This window comes from Saccostrea cucullata, unplaced genomic scaffold (assembly GCF_032062105.1).
Source record: "Saccostrea cucullata isolate Sc308-1 unplaced genomic scaffold, CSIRO_AGI_Scuc_v1 ctg4570, whole genome shotgun sequence".
In the NCBI taxonomy this organism is placed as follows: domain Eukaryota; kingdom Metazoa; phylum Mollusca; class Bivalvia; order Ostreida; family Ostreidae; genus Saccostrea; species Saccostrea cuccullata.
The window spans coordinates 95,444-110,902 of record NW_026922232.1 but is presented as its reverse complement, the minus strand read 5'-3'; the positions used below and the strand labels follow the sequence as shown (position 1 = coordinate 110,902).

At 32.5% G+C, this 15,459-nt stretch overlaps 1 protein-coding gene across 1 annotated transcript in view; it reads left to right on the top strand.

The window, feature by feature from the left end:
- Window positions 1–14,415, top strand: part of LOC134261426 (uncharacterized) — a 75,201-nt gene extending 60,786 nt beyond the window's left edge. The window contains exon 7 of the mRNA XM_062743869.1: window positions 14,083–14,415. Within this exon, the coding sequence (XP_062599853.1) occupies window positions 14,083–14,263 (181 nt within the window). The 3' untranslated portion in view covers window positions 14,264–14,415. The remainder of the gene's footprint in view (window positions 1–14,082) is intronic.
- The last annotated feature ends 1,044 nt before the right edge of the window (window positions 14,416–15,459 follow it).

The following is a 15,459-nucleotide window of genomic DNA, read 5'->3' as shown; positions in this document are numbered from 1 at the left end:
TGCCTTTCATTTTACGAGGGTTGTACGAAAAGTTCGTGGATTTGTTATCCAAATTTGGTAGAAATATTTAAACAATAAATTCAAATGATTCGTATTAATTTTTTTTCAAAATATTCTGATTCATTCAAAACATCCAGATTTTAAAGATGCAAAAATCGGATGGCAGAGCAGGTCAAAATAATGTCTGTAGTCATATTCTGTGTAATATGGAGCAAAAACAAAAAACAACCTTGAAATTTAAAGTAATAATTGTTACATGAATTTGTTTAACAAATTATGGTTTATATTTTGCTTTGTTGCAAAAAAAAATCAACTTGAGAAGATAGGTATTCCTTAACGAAAACGACAAAAACGAATTATACAACGAGAACAATTCCTAAAAAATAAATTTGAACTATAAGAAAAGGGATTAAATGAAAGGCCATTCGGTTATACTGTGTGAAATGTATAGGGATAGTGTGTTTTAAAAATTCTTGACGCTATGTTTTGACGTTTCATTGACGTTAAGTGTGCTCCGCGGGTACTAAACATGTTGTTTTTAAAATGAAGCAAATTGATTTCTGTTAAAACGAATGGAATTAACCTTCACACGTCAACAAAACAAATATATTTACTTAATATATTTTGATGGTTTTGAATTTCTAGTGAGTAATATAACGAAGATTGACATCGTCCACGAAGTTTTCGAACAACCCTCGTATATTTGATTTTTGGCTATTATTTTTTTTGTTGTCTCCATATATTTCAAAAGTCTGTCTGACCAATCTACTTGGGAGTTTAAAATACACAACTAACTATTCGAATGTGAAAATAAAATTGAGCAACAATATACATTTAAAATCTGTGAAATCTGTAAAGTTAATTCGGATATTAAAATTAACAAATTATGAGAGATTAATACCCATTTATTATATTCATCTGCGTACAACAACAACAATAAATTAAAAGAGAAAATATCAAGGAATCATCAACTTTTTCTCAGAATGAAGATTTTGGGCAGATACTTTGCGAGACATACATCATAAACATTCAATAACGTGTATGACGTATATAACGTCAATAACGTAATGCGAACAGCATTCAAGTTCAAAAGTCCATAATCCAAATTTAGAGACAAAGCAAACACGTAACTCTTAAACACAAAAGCAGCCACTGTCGACTGGTCACATTAGGCGTGGGCTCCTTGTCGAGATCGGGAAATAACAGAAAACTCTTGTCTTCAATGTCTTTTTGTTCTTCTGTCAACGTCCCTCTTAAGATTTTTTCATTCATGTTGAGACACAAGCACTTGCCGGGAGAGAGGTGCAAATTTTGTCCTATACTAGGCATTTACGGCCATTGAACAGTGAGAGATCATTTCATGCTAGTTCTTACTGCAACAAGGGACCTCGGTTTATTGGGTCTCATTTGGAGGACCAGTCTACACGTCTTACAGTGGGATTCGAACCCTCGATATAAGGGTCAAATCCTAAGTACAAGACTCTAAAGCTAATGCTTTAACGACTGTATCACGCTTTCAGCAAATTTAGTGTGTAAATAATGACCAAACAAAATGAAATAGTCAGCATTTGATTTAATGATAGATTGAATTTGTTGACAAGGCCATTTTATCGACCGTAGAATGTTCGAGAAAATGAATTGAAACAATAATGCTGATATTCAGGTTTAATCAACTTGTTTCTTAATAGTCTATCTCGCTTTAGAAATTGTCGTTTAGAATTGAAGACAGTTGGTACAAACGAAAAATGAATGTCTGAACTGGTGTATATATTTTTGACCTATTTTGATTGTAAGTGATGCGAATAATAATTTTTTGTAGTAGTAAGACATACTAAACTTTCTATGACTTTTATGACTTATGACTAAGTTCAACTTTTTACCTTTCTGCAGCCATCAATCCAATGAAAGACTTTAAAAACCCTTTACCCGCTTATAACTAAAACTATATCTATCGGGGATGCTTAGGATAAGTATATGTTGGGACATATTTTTCACAAGTACTTTTACATTTTGTAACGAGCAAATAGAAAAGCCCACATTGATGCATGGTGAAAGGTTTAACAACACATTTAACATTTTACAAGAGAAACTCATTCTAAGTATGTTTTTAGTTATTTCAATCACGTAAATAATAATTGAATTAATCCAGCATCTAGTAAAATTTTTTGTAAAGATTTGTTCAATTAGGTTGAGCGTTGTACCGTGTAAATCCATTGAAATGAAAGCTTATTCATTTCCCTTCAAACCTAAATAATATGATCTCAACTGCTTCCTGCAAATTCTTTTATATTTTCCGTGATGGTTTGGGTCTTGCACAAATAACTTGACAAGGAAAAAGATTTTACATAATTCTCATCTAAATATCCAGAAATATCATATCTGCGTAATTAATTAGGATCAGGACGCAGAGCTTTTTAAAATCCCTGAGAAAACGAAAACATCTTGATCAGCAAGTAGTAAAATATTAATTGTTCAAATAAATAAAAACAGGAGTTATGCTCAATATTAATACACGTGTTTGTTAAATTGTTCATTGGAAATAATATAAGTTACAATCATTAAAATTCAGAATTCACAAAAAGTGCTGTTTGAAACTTATTAACGCATAGCGTCTATTCTCCTTTCTAGTAAACGTCTTTCCATGAAAGTTGGTATATACCTTTTACAAGTATAAATATAATAAAAGCATTCTATCAAAATAGAACACAGTTTGTTTGTTTGTTTTTGATTGATTGTTTGTTTGTTTGTTTGTTTGTTTGACATCTTTAATTTTTTAAAAAGTATTTCTAATCATTTAAATGTGTGATGTCGACACTTTAGAGAACTGCATATTGTAGACCTATACTCCACACTCAGGGACATTCCATTGTGAGTACGTTATACGTTACCCCAGTTTCTACTCTACCAAAAGAATATTTAAAGTACTTCCGTTGACTTATGCATCAACTCTTTCCTAGAGCAAACACTGCTCCAATCACTTCGTAACGCAGGTGACTTTTTATAAGTCATATAACTGCGGCAGAGTTATTTTTAAAGCCGATCTGCGGGCGTGCATAAACTCTTCAGATGCGCTGTGGAGATTTCCTTTCCAGTACAACAAAAACAATGCGTTGGAATCATGTCTAAAGATTCCGATTTTCAGTGCCTTTTGTAATCATGTATAACCTTGAAACATGAAATCTATTTAATACATTTTTTCCATAAAAACAACAAGGATAAATATTTTAAAGTTAATGTTGGATAAAAATGAAAACTTCCTGTTTTCGTAAATTATTTCTTTCCTGAACAAAATAAACTGAAATGTAAAAATAGTAATTTAAAATAAATTTTATTATTAAAATATGTGTGTACATGTTTCATGATTAGCAAAACATTTTCATAACCACTTCATCGTCATTACCGCTAAAAGAAAGTTACAGTACCGCTACATTGCCTCTTTTGTTAACCAGCCACTTTTGGGTGTATAGATTGATGTAACATACAACATATATGTACATAAGACCTGTTTCCTAAACTCATCACGGGCAGGTGAAAGAGGGGCTTTAAGCTAGATATTTTTTTTTAAAATGTTTTTTGCATCTAAATTTACCACTTTTTTAAAATCAGGAACTGTTCATAGATAAAACCAAACTCTTCACGTTACCTTTACACAATCTGTAAAGCTTTGAATGCCATTAGCTTAACATACTGCTGTATTGTAATTTCGCTCCTTTCATATTTCATGTGCTTGTCCAAAATATGTAGAATGAGACATATATCTCATACAACAAATCATGGACCAGGTAGTAATATTAAAATATTTGAAGCAGTACATGCTTAGATTGCAAAATATTCAAATATGTTAGGATGAGAACCGTAAAATATCCTGCTGAATTCTTTGTGAAAGCTTGTCATTGGAATTCATATTCCTAACAAAACTTTAGAATACAAATTATAACTACAGGTTTCATGATAAGATTTTGTAATGTAAATAATCACTGAAAATGTACATATGTTGGTCGTTTAAAACAGATAATTATGTGACAGTAGAAAGACATAAATATTATTTTTGTGAAGAGAAACCAATATTTTAAAATACAAATAAAATATATCAATCCCAAAATAATTAGAAATGATATTATATCCAAGCGACTGAATATATAGATCTAAAATATAAACATTTATTTAGAGGATAAGTCGAATACGTGAATTATCAAAAATGCAGCCAAACTCGGATTTTAATTTCTAAGAATTCAAGGAAACAAACAAAGGTTTCACATCCACTGATATTTTCTTTTTTGTTCCGATTTTTGTTTTGCTTTAAGAATGACGTCTGTACATTAATTCCATATTCTAGAGTTGACCAGTGCATCCTGACAATCATGTAGTTATGATAAACCAGTATATCGATGATGCAGTGTATTTAATAGCTAAAATTCTGTTCCATCTGTCTGTTTACATGCAACGAAGCGCTCCACCTCAACGAAAGAGCGCTCCAAGGGAAATTATCTCGAAACTGGAGTATTTCCTTGTACAACCATGTTTATGAAGGTTTACGATCATTCAATAACGTGCTTGTACCAAGTTGATATAGACATTTAGAAATTACTAAAATATTGTATTTAATTGATCCGAGAATTTGTTGTCGGATATTAAATTATAAATAAGTACTTTGTCGTGAAATAACTTTGATGATCTGTGAAATATATTTGATGATCCTTTTGCAATTTCCTTGTAAAACAATGTTTGTAAAGGTTCATGATTTTTCGGTGACATGCATGCACTATGTTCATATAGTTATATAGAAATTAATAACATATAAGATGGAGTGCTTTTTCTTTTTGTGTATGTTACTGTTTGAAATACGTAAGTTAATTTCTTTACTACATCATTACTGTTTAAATTATCTCAGATATGTTTTTTTCCCGTACATGATAATTATATATGTTAATTAAATCATCATTTTTGTAATTGAAGGTTGTGGATATAATGAAGTGATTTTATCAAAGAACATATCAGGTATTAGGTATAGTTTAGCCTCTCTTGGTTTACCCACACAACGTCAACTACAGGTGAATTCTGGATACTGGACACGAGAAAGCAATCGTTAACTTTACATTTGACGTATTTTATATCTTTAAATATAGTTCCTCCTCCTGCTATCATGATTTCTTGAAGGAGAGATATCTGTATGCAAACTTTAACAATTTAATTTTATTTGTATTCTCGCCTCTCATTGGTTGATTTCCAAAAAGGAACGCATATTATTTTGTATAATTTTGTATAATCTGGTTTGGTATGGAGACACATCCCCCTGACGACCAGTTTAATCTTCTTATCCATGCAATCCCCTCATTTCCAGTCCTCGAAATCTATGGAAAATTCCAGATTTAATAAATGTACCATTAATTTCAAACAGTCACTCGATATTACCTCATGTAAACAGACATTATGGCTGCTAGATCTATGTATCAGTTATTACCTCCCCTTCCCATCACTTCCATTACTAAGGTTGTATTCTTGCTTGGTAAATTTGAACTCATAAAAAGCAGCACAAATTTACATCCAAAGTTGTGTAATTATTTTTAAATCAAATTACAAGGAATGACTTTAATTCTTGGCCAAATTATCGTAAATTAGATTTAGACTCTTAATACTCGCTTTATCTTATATCAATTAGCAACAATGAACATAAATCTAAAGACAACAATGGCGTTACTGAGGGGGAAAACAAAACTAAAGGAAACAACCTCAGAGAGCCAAACATCGGATCCTAGTTCAAGGAGTACGAATCAGCCAACTTTAGAAACTAAATTGATTCAAGTAAAAGACAATACTACAACTGTCCAGGATACAGGTTATATTTAAGAAACAAACAACCTTTTTCAGCAATGCTCTGATTATATATTCCGTGTTGTGCGTTTCCGTGAAATCAATGTTTTGTCTTTAAATTGTACTCAAGGATAACATTTGTTTAAACCACATAATCCGTTTAAAAAACATTCTATAAAAGTTTTGAGCAAAGAATAATATAATTTTATATGAATTGTATATGGAGCGATTTTTTTAAATACAGACAACAAGGCCTCGGAGAGTCATATTAATTTTTCATTTCGAAATTTGGATTATATATGTTATTAAATGTACATTAAAACATGATCATGGCGTAAATCTTTGGTTTGTGTTGTCTATTCTGTAGCTTAGCGTTGAGCTATCTCCCCTAACAATCCATTAAGTCACCTGTAAGTGTCCATTCTTTTTGGAAATCTGTCCATTCTTTTAAAGATTGGACAGTTTTTCAAAAAGAATGGACAGTTAAAACAAACAGAATGGACAGTTACAGGTAAACCTTGGCATGTGCACAAGAGGGAAACAAAAACAAATACATTAAATACAATTTAATGTACATTATTCTTTTCTATTCTTTACTAACTTGGTATTTAGTTATATAGTTATACACCCCATTGGATCCACACCTGTACATACACTTTTACATGACCACACACATATATATTGGTCAGTTTTTTAAATGCTTAGTTTTCATTGGTTAGTGTTTTGGTCTTTGTGGTGTAGTGAGTTTTATTCAGTTTAAGCTCTGAAATTCTGACTTTGAATGGAGAAGACATAGTTTTGTTGTTTGCTGAATGTAAGTTATTTCCTAAGACCTTGAGACCTTGGACAATTCCTGAAATGTAAGTTTTTACTTGTTTTATGCTACAAGATATGTTTTCTATAATATTTAGTTAAAAATATGGAAAACAAGATATTTTACTTTTATTGTTACATTCTGAGTTATCTGTCTATTTATTCAGATATTGATAAATCTGATGAAGTTTTGCTGAAGATCAATTTGTATTTAAACCTGGACATATTTTGAAGTGAAGATTTTGATAGTCAGGCTAATCTAAATAATTATTTATTTTGAGAAAGGTATTTGTAAAGGACAAATCCTGATTTTATTATTTATTGTACATAGGTAACACCATAAAATAAAGAAATGTATATTTGAATTGGAGAAAGTTCAGTTCCATAAATTGGTATGTCTGTCTATATATATATTTTATGATTTGTAAAGAAATATCAAATAAAGATAACTCTTCACAAGATTGTAAACTGTAATTGAGTTTTAAGGGTTATTTCCCTTATATCATGTGTAAAGTATATTTCTTGTGTATTATCATAGTAAATGATGATAATTTATTGTAAAAGGGAAGACAGATAATGTGTTATATTTTATAATCGGAACGTTTAATTGAAATACTATTTTGTACATATTTTTATGATGCAATTTGTATATTGCAGGACATATCCATTGTTTCCATTAAATCCATTATAAATTCCATAGAGATGTCGTAATTAAAGTGTAAACTTCAACAGTATTGTGTTTTCCATCATACTGCCGGGAATACCCGCTACAGTTATCCAACACTCAGAACACAAATTGCATTTCACCATTACACTGCTGCAATTAATATATCCTCAAAAACTGAATTCAAATTCAAAAAATCTCCGGTTTGAAATATCTGTACATGTATTTGTCGTCGAACAAGTTTCGAGAGGATCAAAGTTTGGATAATATTTTCTTTTACGCTTACTATTCTTTGTTTCCAGCTAGGTCAAAATATCGCTGGTTTTGTGCACCTTTTGGTGTCAGCAATTCAATTTCGATTCTGTCATATTTTCTTTCCAGCGGAGGGAAACATGTTTGCCTTTACGACACAAATTATAAAATGATTTTGAGGAGTTGAATTCTTATGTAAATACTACCATCCCTGAAATCCACCTGTAACTGTCCATTCTGTAGACAAAGACCTTTAATTTGTTTTTCGCATCTGGAAACACAATGGCTATTCAACAAATTGCTGTGCACCCTAAGCTTATCTGTAACTGTCCATTCTGTAAACAATGAATTTATTGTATAGGTGCTACCTGTTTTACACATTTAAAAAAAAACAATACCTTGAACAAAGAGAATCATGTTTTAAGTAGGAGAAAGTCCTCAAACTGTCCATTCTGTGAGAGAAAGAACGAATCTCGGGCCTACGGCCCTCGATTAGTTCTTTCTCTCACAGAATGGACAGTTTTCGGCCTTTCTCCTTTACTTAAATCATATCTGAAATTTATAAAGGAGCAGCAACATCACTTATTACCGGCCGCCAGGAGGCGGTCGGTTATATGATATGAAAGTTTGCAGTCGCTCTGCGTTTCTGCGGAGTTAAAACAATTTAAATAATTTTTTTTTACATTGATATAATAGTATATTAAAAAGAGCGTCTAAGTGTTTACTAAGAACGCACAATAAAAATAAAATCATTTTTTTTATAAAGAATGAGGTAAATATTTCATCCAATCCTGATTGAGAAACTTTGACATGTTTGACACCCCTTCTAATGTGTTCGGAACCTTTAATTTTTTGGTGTTCTGTAAATTATAAAACCCGATGAGTTCAGAGTAGCTCTGGCAGTGGCTCTGGCGAGAGTTAGCGAGACTTCAGCGAGATAGGGTAAATTATTCACGGAAATGTGGCTAGGAAGTGACTAGCACGTGGAGGAATGGTAAACAGAAAAGATATGGTGCGTTTCAGTTTTCACCACCCTAGAATAAGCTGATAATGTCTACAGAAATGTACTTCAACCAATCGATCTCTTTAACATTCATTCAAACTAAAATAAGTATTCTCTATGATACAATTTTCTGCTGTTATGAATTAAAATTTCTTTTTGGACAAATATTTTGCATGGGAACAAGGACTATATTTTTTGGCGTCAGATTAGCAAATGAGGCACCAGCATGATTTTAACTGACCAATCAGCTGAATGAGTATTGCATTATGGGTTACTACGAATACTACAGGAATTTTACGGTTGAAAAAAGGAGAATCTTAAATGTAAATAAAAAGCATTTTTAAAAGTATTATTTTCATGCTCATAATGAAAACAATTCATTTATTACATAAACGGGGGAAGTCTAGGTTTCTGAAAGTCATACTGCAAGTGATTTCGTCTGTATCAATTCCTTTGTTGTACTATCGGTGAATACAATTGCCAGGTGAATTCTCTGGCCGAACACGTGATCACGAACGTAAACAAAGTTTTGTCCATTTACATGAATAAGAAATGCTGCTCGTTTTCCTTACCCTTGAAGCGCTGGTGTTCTGAACTAGACGCAAACTGCATTTTATTAAACATTTTTTACCATTTAACAACAAATTAAAAACACCCGTAACATCTTTCAGTTTCTTATCTTTGTATTTTGTTCGTAAGAACTTTTTTTATTTTGAAGTCCATTAACGTGATCGTAGATTGACCTGAACTACGTGTTCGAAGTAAAATGTAAACATGTATTTAGCGTAAACGTTGCTATTCATTCAACGAATGCATGGTCAGTTGCTCGTGGTAAGATCCTCTGTGCGCATTTATAACAATAGTCATATAAGGCAAACAAAGGTTTGTCAGTGAAGATGATAATGCACATTTTTTACCAGCGAATCGGTCACTAGTGAGCTCTAATTTTCGCCAAAAAGTATTATAAGATATGTTGTTATTTTAACAACCCCTCCTTTAGCCACCCTTTTCTGTTGAAAATCATGAAAGTCTTTCAGAAAGGTCTGGAAACATTTATTACAGGACATGTTTTCTAAAGAAACAGGCTATAGCAATATCATGTTTACTGCCAATTTTATTTATAAAACCGGTTCTACCCTATAACCTTTGAATAGATCAATCTTAACCACGTGTCTTGAATTTAAATCACAATAACATTAGTAGGGGTGTTTGAGGTGCGGAGAAAATTAGGACATGTGTTGGGCATAGTGTAAAGCAAAGACCGCGTTACGTATATTGCACAATTTTACTTTCTCTATTAAAGCAGGATTTGTTGTACGTATTTATTTTAAAATGACGTGTACACCTGTAAATATATAAACATTTTCAAAAATATGGTTAAATGTTAATTCATCAAAAGAACTAAAAGGCTACAGAATATTACAAGATTTGGCCTAGCAGACGAGGATAATGCACGTTTTACAATTGCCAAGAATTTTCCCTCTACAACTCAAAGAAACTGAAAGAGGAGAAATGCAGTGGCGGATCGAGAGTGAGTTTAGTTTTTTTCCTCAAAGAGAAAGCAAGAGTCCCGCATAATTAATTAAAACTACACTGCATATTTAGTTGTAGATTACATTAAACTTTAGTTTTAAATTTTTAATGTAAATGCCTCCTAATTATACAGGTCCACGGTTTGTTGACGCAGGGGACAAGGGGTACTTTGCTTATACATGTAATAATGAACCTGCATTATATAATTAAGTGCACAAGTGATTAATGTCAGAAAGATATAACAGGTAAATATAAGATATTTTAAAAACAGATCACCATTTCAGTCTTAAGTTGCTTCATAAAAGAAACAATTAATTAGTTTGTGGCCGATTTTTGACGCTTGCGTCAATATATGTTTCTTGTATTTTAACATACTACAAGTATATGTGTATCTCTTTTTTGTTTTTGAAATACTAACAAAAGATAGAGATTTTTTTTAAATCATTATTAAAGGATATGTCGATAACGAACAGCATTCAATCTCAAAGTTCATAAAACAATACAAAATAAGATTCTTTTTTGTTTAATTCTTATACATGTACAGTTGTTTAATTCTTATACAGTTGTTTAATTCTTATACAGTTGTTTAATTTTTATACAGGTCTAGGAAATGACTGCAATTATCTACATTCTGCTGATTCATTTATGACGTTTCCACTAAAGTCAATTAAGGAATCACTGTCTAGTTTGAAGGTATGCCAGGGCATCAACAATAGTGGGAAACATGGGATAATTTGCATAACGGGCGAAGCCCGTTATGCTAAAATTATCCCATGTTTCCCACTATTGGTGATCCCTGGCATACCCTCAAAACTAGACAGTGATTCCTTATATTTTCATTTTTTATTTGTTTTGTAATCGTCCAGTCTTCGTAGATTTGAAATACACAAGGCATCCATCATGTTTTATATTGGCCGACCTGTGACGTCAAATTTTACTTTAAAAAATAGTCCCATAAAACACGAAACAAATAAAATGATTTTTTTAATTACTGTATTCAAATATTGACATTTATGAAATAAGCAACAATAGAATTTAAATCGTGAACAAAGAAATCTTGTTAATTGTCATGATGAATATGTGACCTAGATAATAGATTTAGCGGAAGCATAAACACGTGTAAGCTACTTGTCCGCCGCCATGTTGAAAATCAGAGTACAGTTAATAAAACGGGAGCTGGTGAGGAAACCGGTCTGCGTTGATGATAGAAAAGAGGAGGAGGTTGAGTTGTCAGAATTAAATGACTGAGTGACGATGGCAGATGATGGCGTGGCTATAGCGATATGTCGGTCGGAATTAAAGGACTGGGGGACGATGTCGGATGACGCTGTGGCGATTTGTGATGGTTGATAACGTTGCACTGGCAACTTGCTTTTGATCCGAGGATAGCTCCCTGCAGTAACTCCGGATTGAAGCCTCATTCCTATGACCGGACATGTACATGATGTGGCGCGCCTCAAACCCAGCATCATTCATTGTTTGGATTGCTGTTGCTCGGAGGCTGTGTGCTGTGTAGCGTTGACATCCTGCCATTTTGCAAATATCAGGTAAGAAATTTACAAACGCTTTCTGGGAAAGTGAGTGAGTGTTGTACCGAAGTTCTTGATCGGGATTCGAGATTGCCTCTCTCACACATTTGTTAAACAGATTTGTAGCAGTAATAGGAGTCTTTGATAGGAAGAACTTCAACATTTGAAATGGGCAAATTTTTGATTGTGTTTCGTACATTCGTTTGTCAGCCATCATCTCATGTTTGTCTAGTCCACGTCCACCTTGGTAGTTTTTCTGCTTTGTTTCGTGAGTGAGACAGACATAGGTCAAGCCATTTTCGTCGGTTTTGAATTCGAACGAGTCGCTTTTAAGTTGGTGGTGAAACTCAAGTCCTCGCGATACAAAGTGAATTGCTATGGTATACAACATCGCCAAGCGAAGATTTATTGGTGAGGAATATGCAGTCTGTAGAAAGGATGAGATTTTTTAGATCAGTTTTGGGAATTATTTCCTTGTATTTTGTGGGGCGAGATGTTCCCTCTGTCATCCTTTGTTTTAGAAGGCCAGTCAAGCATTTGTTTGCCATTTTGAAAGGTTATCATTGACAATATCAATATCCCTTCTCAGGTCTGATAACCGACGGTTGATTGCTGCACGTATGCCTTTCAAAGTATTTTTATGGTACTCTTCATTTGGTGTTTTGGCTTTGCTAGGCCTAGCTTCACAGTAGAACCGTTCAAGTTTAGAGGCTAATTCTTCAGCTCTTACTGATGAAAGGTCAATGTTGTCGTGGAAAGTTTCCAAATACCAATCTACAATACATGTACATGCATTATGTTACTCGTTACCTTTAATTGTTTAATTTTTCTATATTTTTATCATACTTTTTGTATATTTATTATTTTATTTGCTTATTATTTGTTTTATTTTAATTTTTAAAAAATTAAATTGATTTTTTTATCTGTGATCCTTTTTTTACATGTTTTACATGTATATATATTTATACTATAATCTGCACATGTATTATGTTTATAAATTTGTATTCAAGAATCTGCAAAATAAATAACTTACCATCTAAAATTTTGATGCCCCATTTGGTGTGTTTTTGGTGTTTTTGGATTGAGTCATTTCTTGATAAGTTTTTATCTGCTTCTCTGTAACTTTTCTAAATCTATAACTTGTACTTGGTGTTTCAGGGGGAGGCAAACCAGGATCTGCAGGCTGCTGAAGAACCATTTGAAGTGGAGTTTGCGATAGATGTGGTATCAGGTCCGATGCAGTAATTGAAGTAAGAAGAGAGTCATCATCATCATGAAAGGGATCCATGCCAGCTACATCATGGTCAGAGGGCTTCGGTTTCAGTTCAGTTGGAACTAGCTCGGATTTGTTACCAGATATAAGTGAAAGCAATAACTACGCATCTTCATTGGTTAACTCTGGTCGATCAGTGACTGGGGGAAGAACACTAAATTTTCCGTAGGACTTGTCAGGCTCCATGCTTATTGACTGTGTTTTTGGAAATGATGGGGAGTTGCAGAAGACTGTGTGATTTTAGCAGACGTTCAACAGAATTACTTTATGTATTTGAATAAGACCAGTAATCTACTTAAAGTTCAACAAATTTTTCTATAATTCATTTTTTATTACATTTGTAAAAAGAAATATTACATCTTATTACTTTGTAAACACATTAAACAAAACAACTATATTTTTCTTCAGTGTATTCATACGCCAGTGATATACATGCAGGTTGACACTTGACCTTTCAGTAATACAGAAATATACATACCACAGGTTATTATGATGAAATTAACAAGACACACTTTTGTAGTGTTTATCATAGGGAAAACAATTGGAAATGGAAATATGTAAGAATATATTTCCTTTAATTTCAAAGAAATTAGGTTAATTTTAACATGTATCATCGGAAGTAAAAATTACAGTAACGTTCATGTACATATACCGGGTTATTTTGCGCTCTTATCAGGAATAGACCTCGCATAGATGGCGAAAACAGAATTTTCTTAAGTCTAGTATACTTTTATTTCACTACTGCTCTCCTATTTGACATTTCACAACTTATGTTCACTTAATTATAATCATTCAGGTATTCAAGGGATATTCTTATCTAGAATAATGTTTGCTCTCAGATGGATATATTATAATTGATATTGATATTGAATGGACTGTTCATAATAACCATAGCTTTACTGGGAATAAAATTAAAGATAATGGTGTGAGTATTAGATAAAACGTATGCTGAAATTGTACATTTATCAGTAATAGTTCATAATGTCTGTTTTCAATAAAAAGAAATATTAGCTTCTTGATTTTAAATTGAAACAAAATTATTTAACTGGAAACACAATAGGTTCGAATATAGTATAAATATGACAAGTAAATATAAAGTACTTATTTTTATTTATGATACCACTTGTGATTTCTACATTTAAACCTTTTGATCATACAGAGAAGTTTCTTGAAATAATAGAAAAAAAATCAATATAGTGTTTAGCCATCAACGACGAGAATCCCCGCACATATACACAGGTACCATTGAAACACCAGTTCAAGAAAGCGGACATTACCTCAAATTCAAAGCAAGTGTTTCGCTGAAAGAAGAAAAAGTCGTCACCATTGAGGAGTCTTTGCTTAATTATTTTGAACCCATTCCTGTCTATGTTGATGTCATTTAATCCATGGATGATCATTTATTTTTCCCCGGGGATATTTTTCTTTGAATGTTTAGTTTATCCAGTTCTATTTGACTCTCATTGCATATAGCGTCATAAACGCCATCGGGCTCGAACCTTAAAATGACGCCATGAGTATGGTTAATTTTGAAAATGAAGCAGGCTGTTGGGAAAGAAATTGATTAAGTAATGATTTTAAGAACTCTTATACGTTCCTTGCAATGATTTCAAAACCTTTTATACATGTCTGTACTATGATAATATCATTAGTTTCCCAAGATTTTGTCACTGATGCACTGCTACAGTGATGTGTCATAAGTGATCGTCATTTTTCAATTTTCATTACTTCTGCTTACATTTCCACATGATATGGAATACTTCTCGTTATCTCCATATCCTTTATTTTAAATAATTATTTCTATTGTCAATTTTACAAATTTTATAAAAAGTTGATAATTTACGCTGTTTTACTGAAGAATGTTGAACATTCTACCACGGTTATTGAAAACATGAAAGGAAGCCGCCGGACATTATTCTCCAATAGATCACGAACGTCATCAAAAAATTATCAGATCAGAAACACGTATCAAATCTGAACAATTCCAATGCATGTTTGGCTGTAGAATGAAATACTTGATTAGACCGCATCGATGTGTCGTCTTTTGCAGTATAAACACTGTAAATTGCATCAAGTTGCTGATGAATGTCGGTTTTTATAGCTAAGCGGGGCTATTCCACGGACCTCCCTATACATTAAACAACGTGATTTTAGCAGTAAAACAAGAACATGATTTTGTTTTTGTATATTCATTTTAACTGATCAATACATATTACGAACAAATTTGTAAGTAAACAAGACTATTTTTAATGCAACGAAAGCTCAAATCATCTGCATTCCATATATAGGTAAGTCAACAAAATTTCTCTCTGGTGTTAAATAGAACAGCGTAATCGAGACATGGTGACCTAATTCGTTTCTCTATAGAGGAAACAATCGGCCGTATTTATCGCCCTTGGTAGAATAGAAATAAAGTCCTTGTTATCGTGAATGATGCAGAATAACCTCCTCGGTCTCGAAATGTTGTTTGAAATATAAAAGCCTCGGCTAACGCCTCGGCTTTTATATTTCAAACAACATTTCTCGACCTCGTAGGTTATTCTGCAACATTCACGAAAACGCGGACTTTATTTCTTAAATA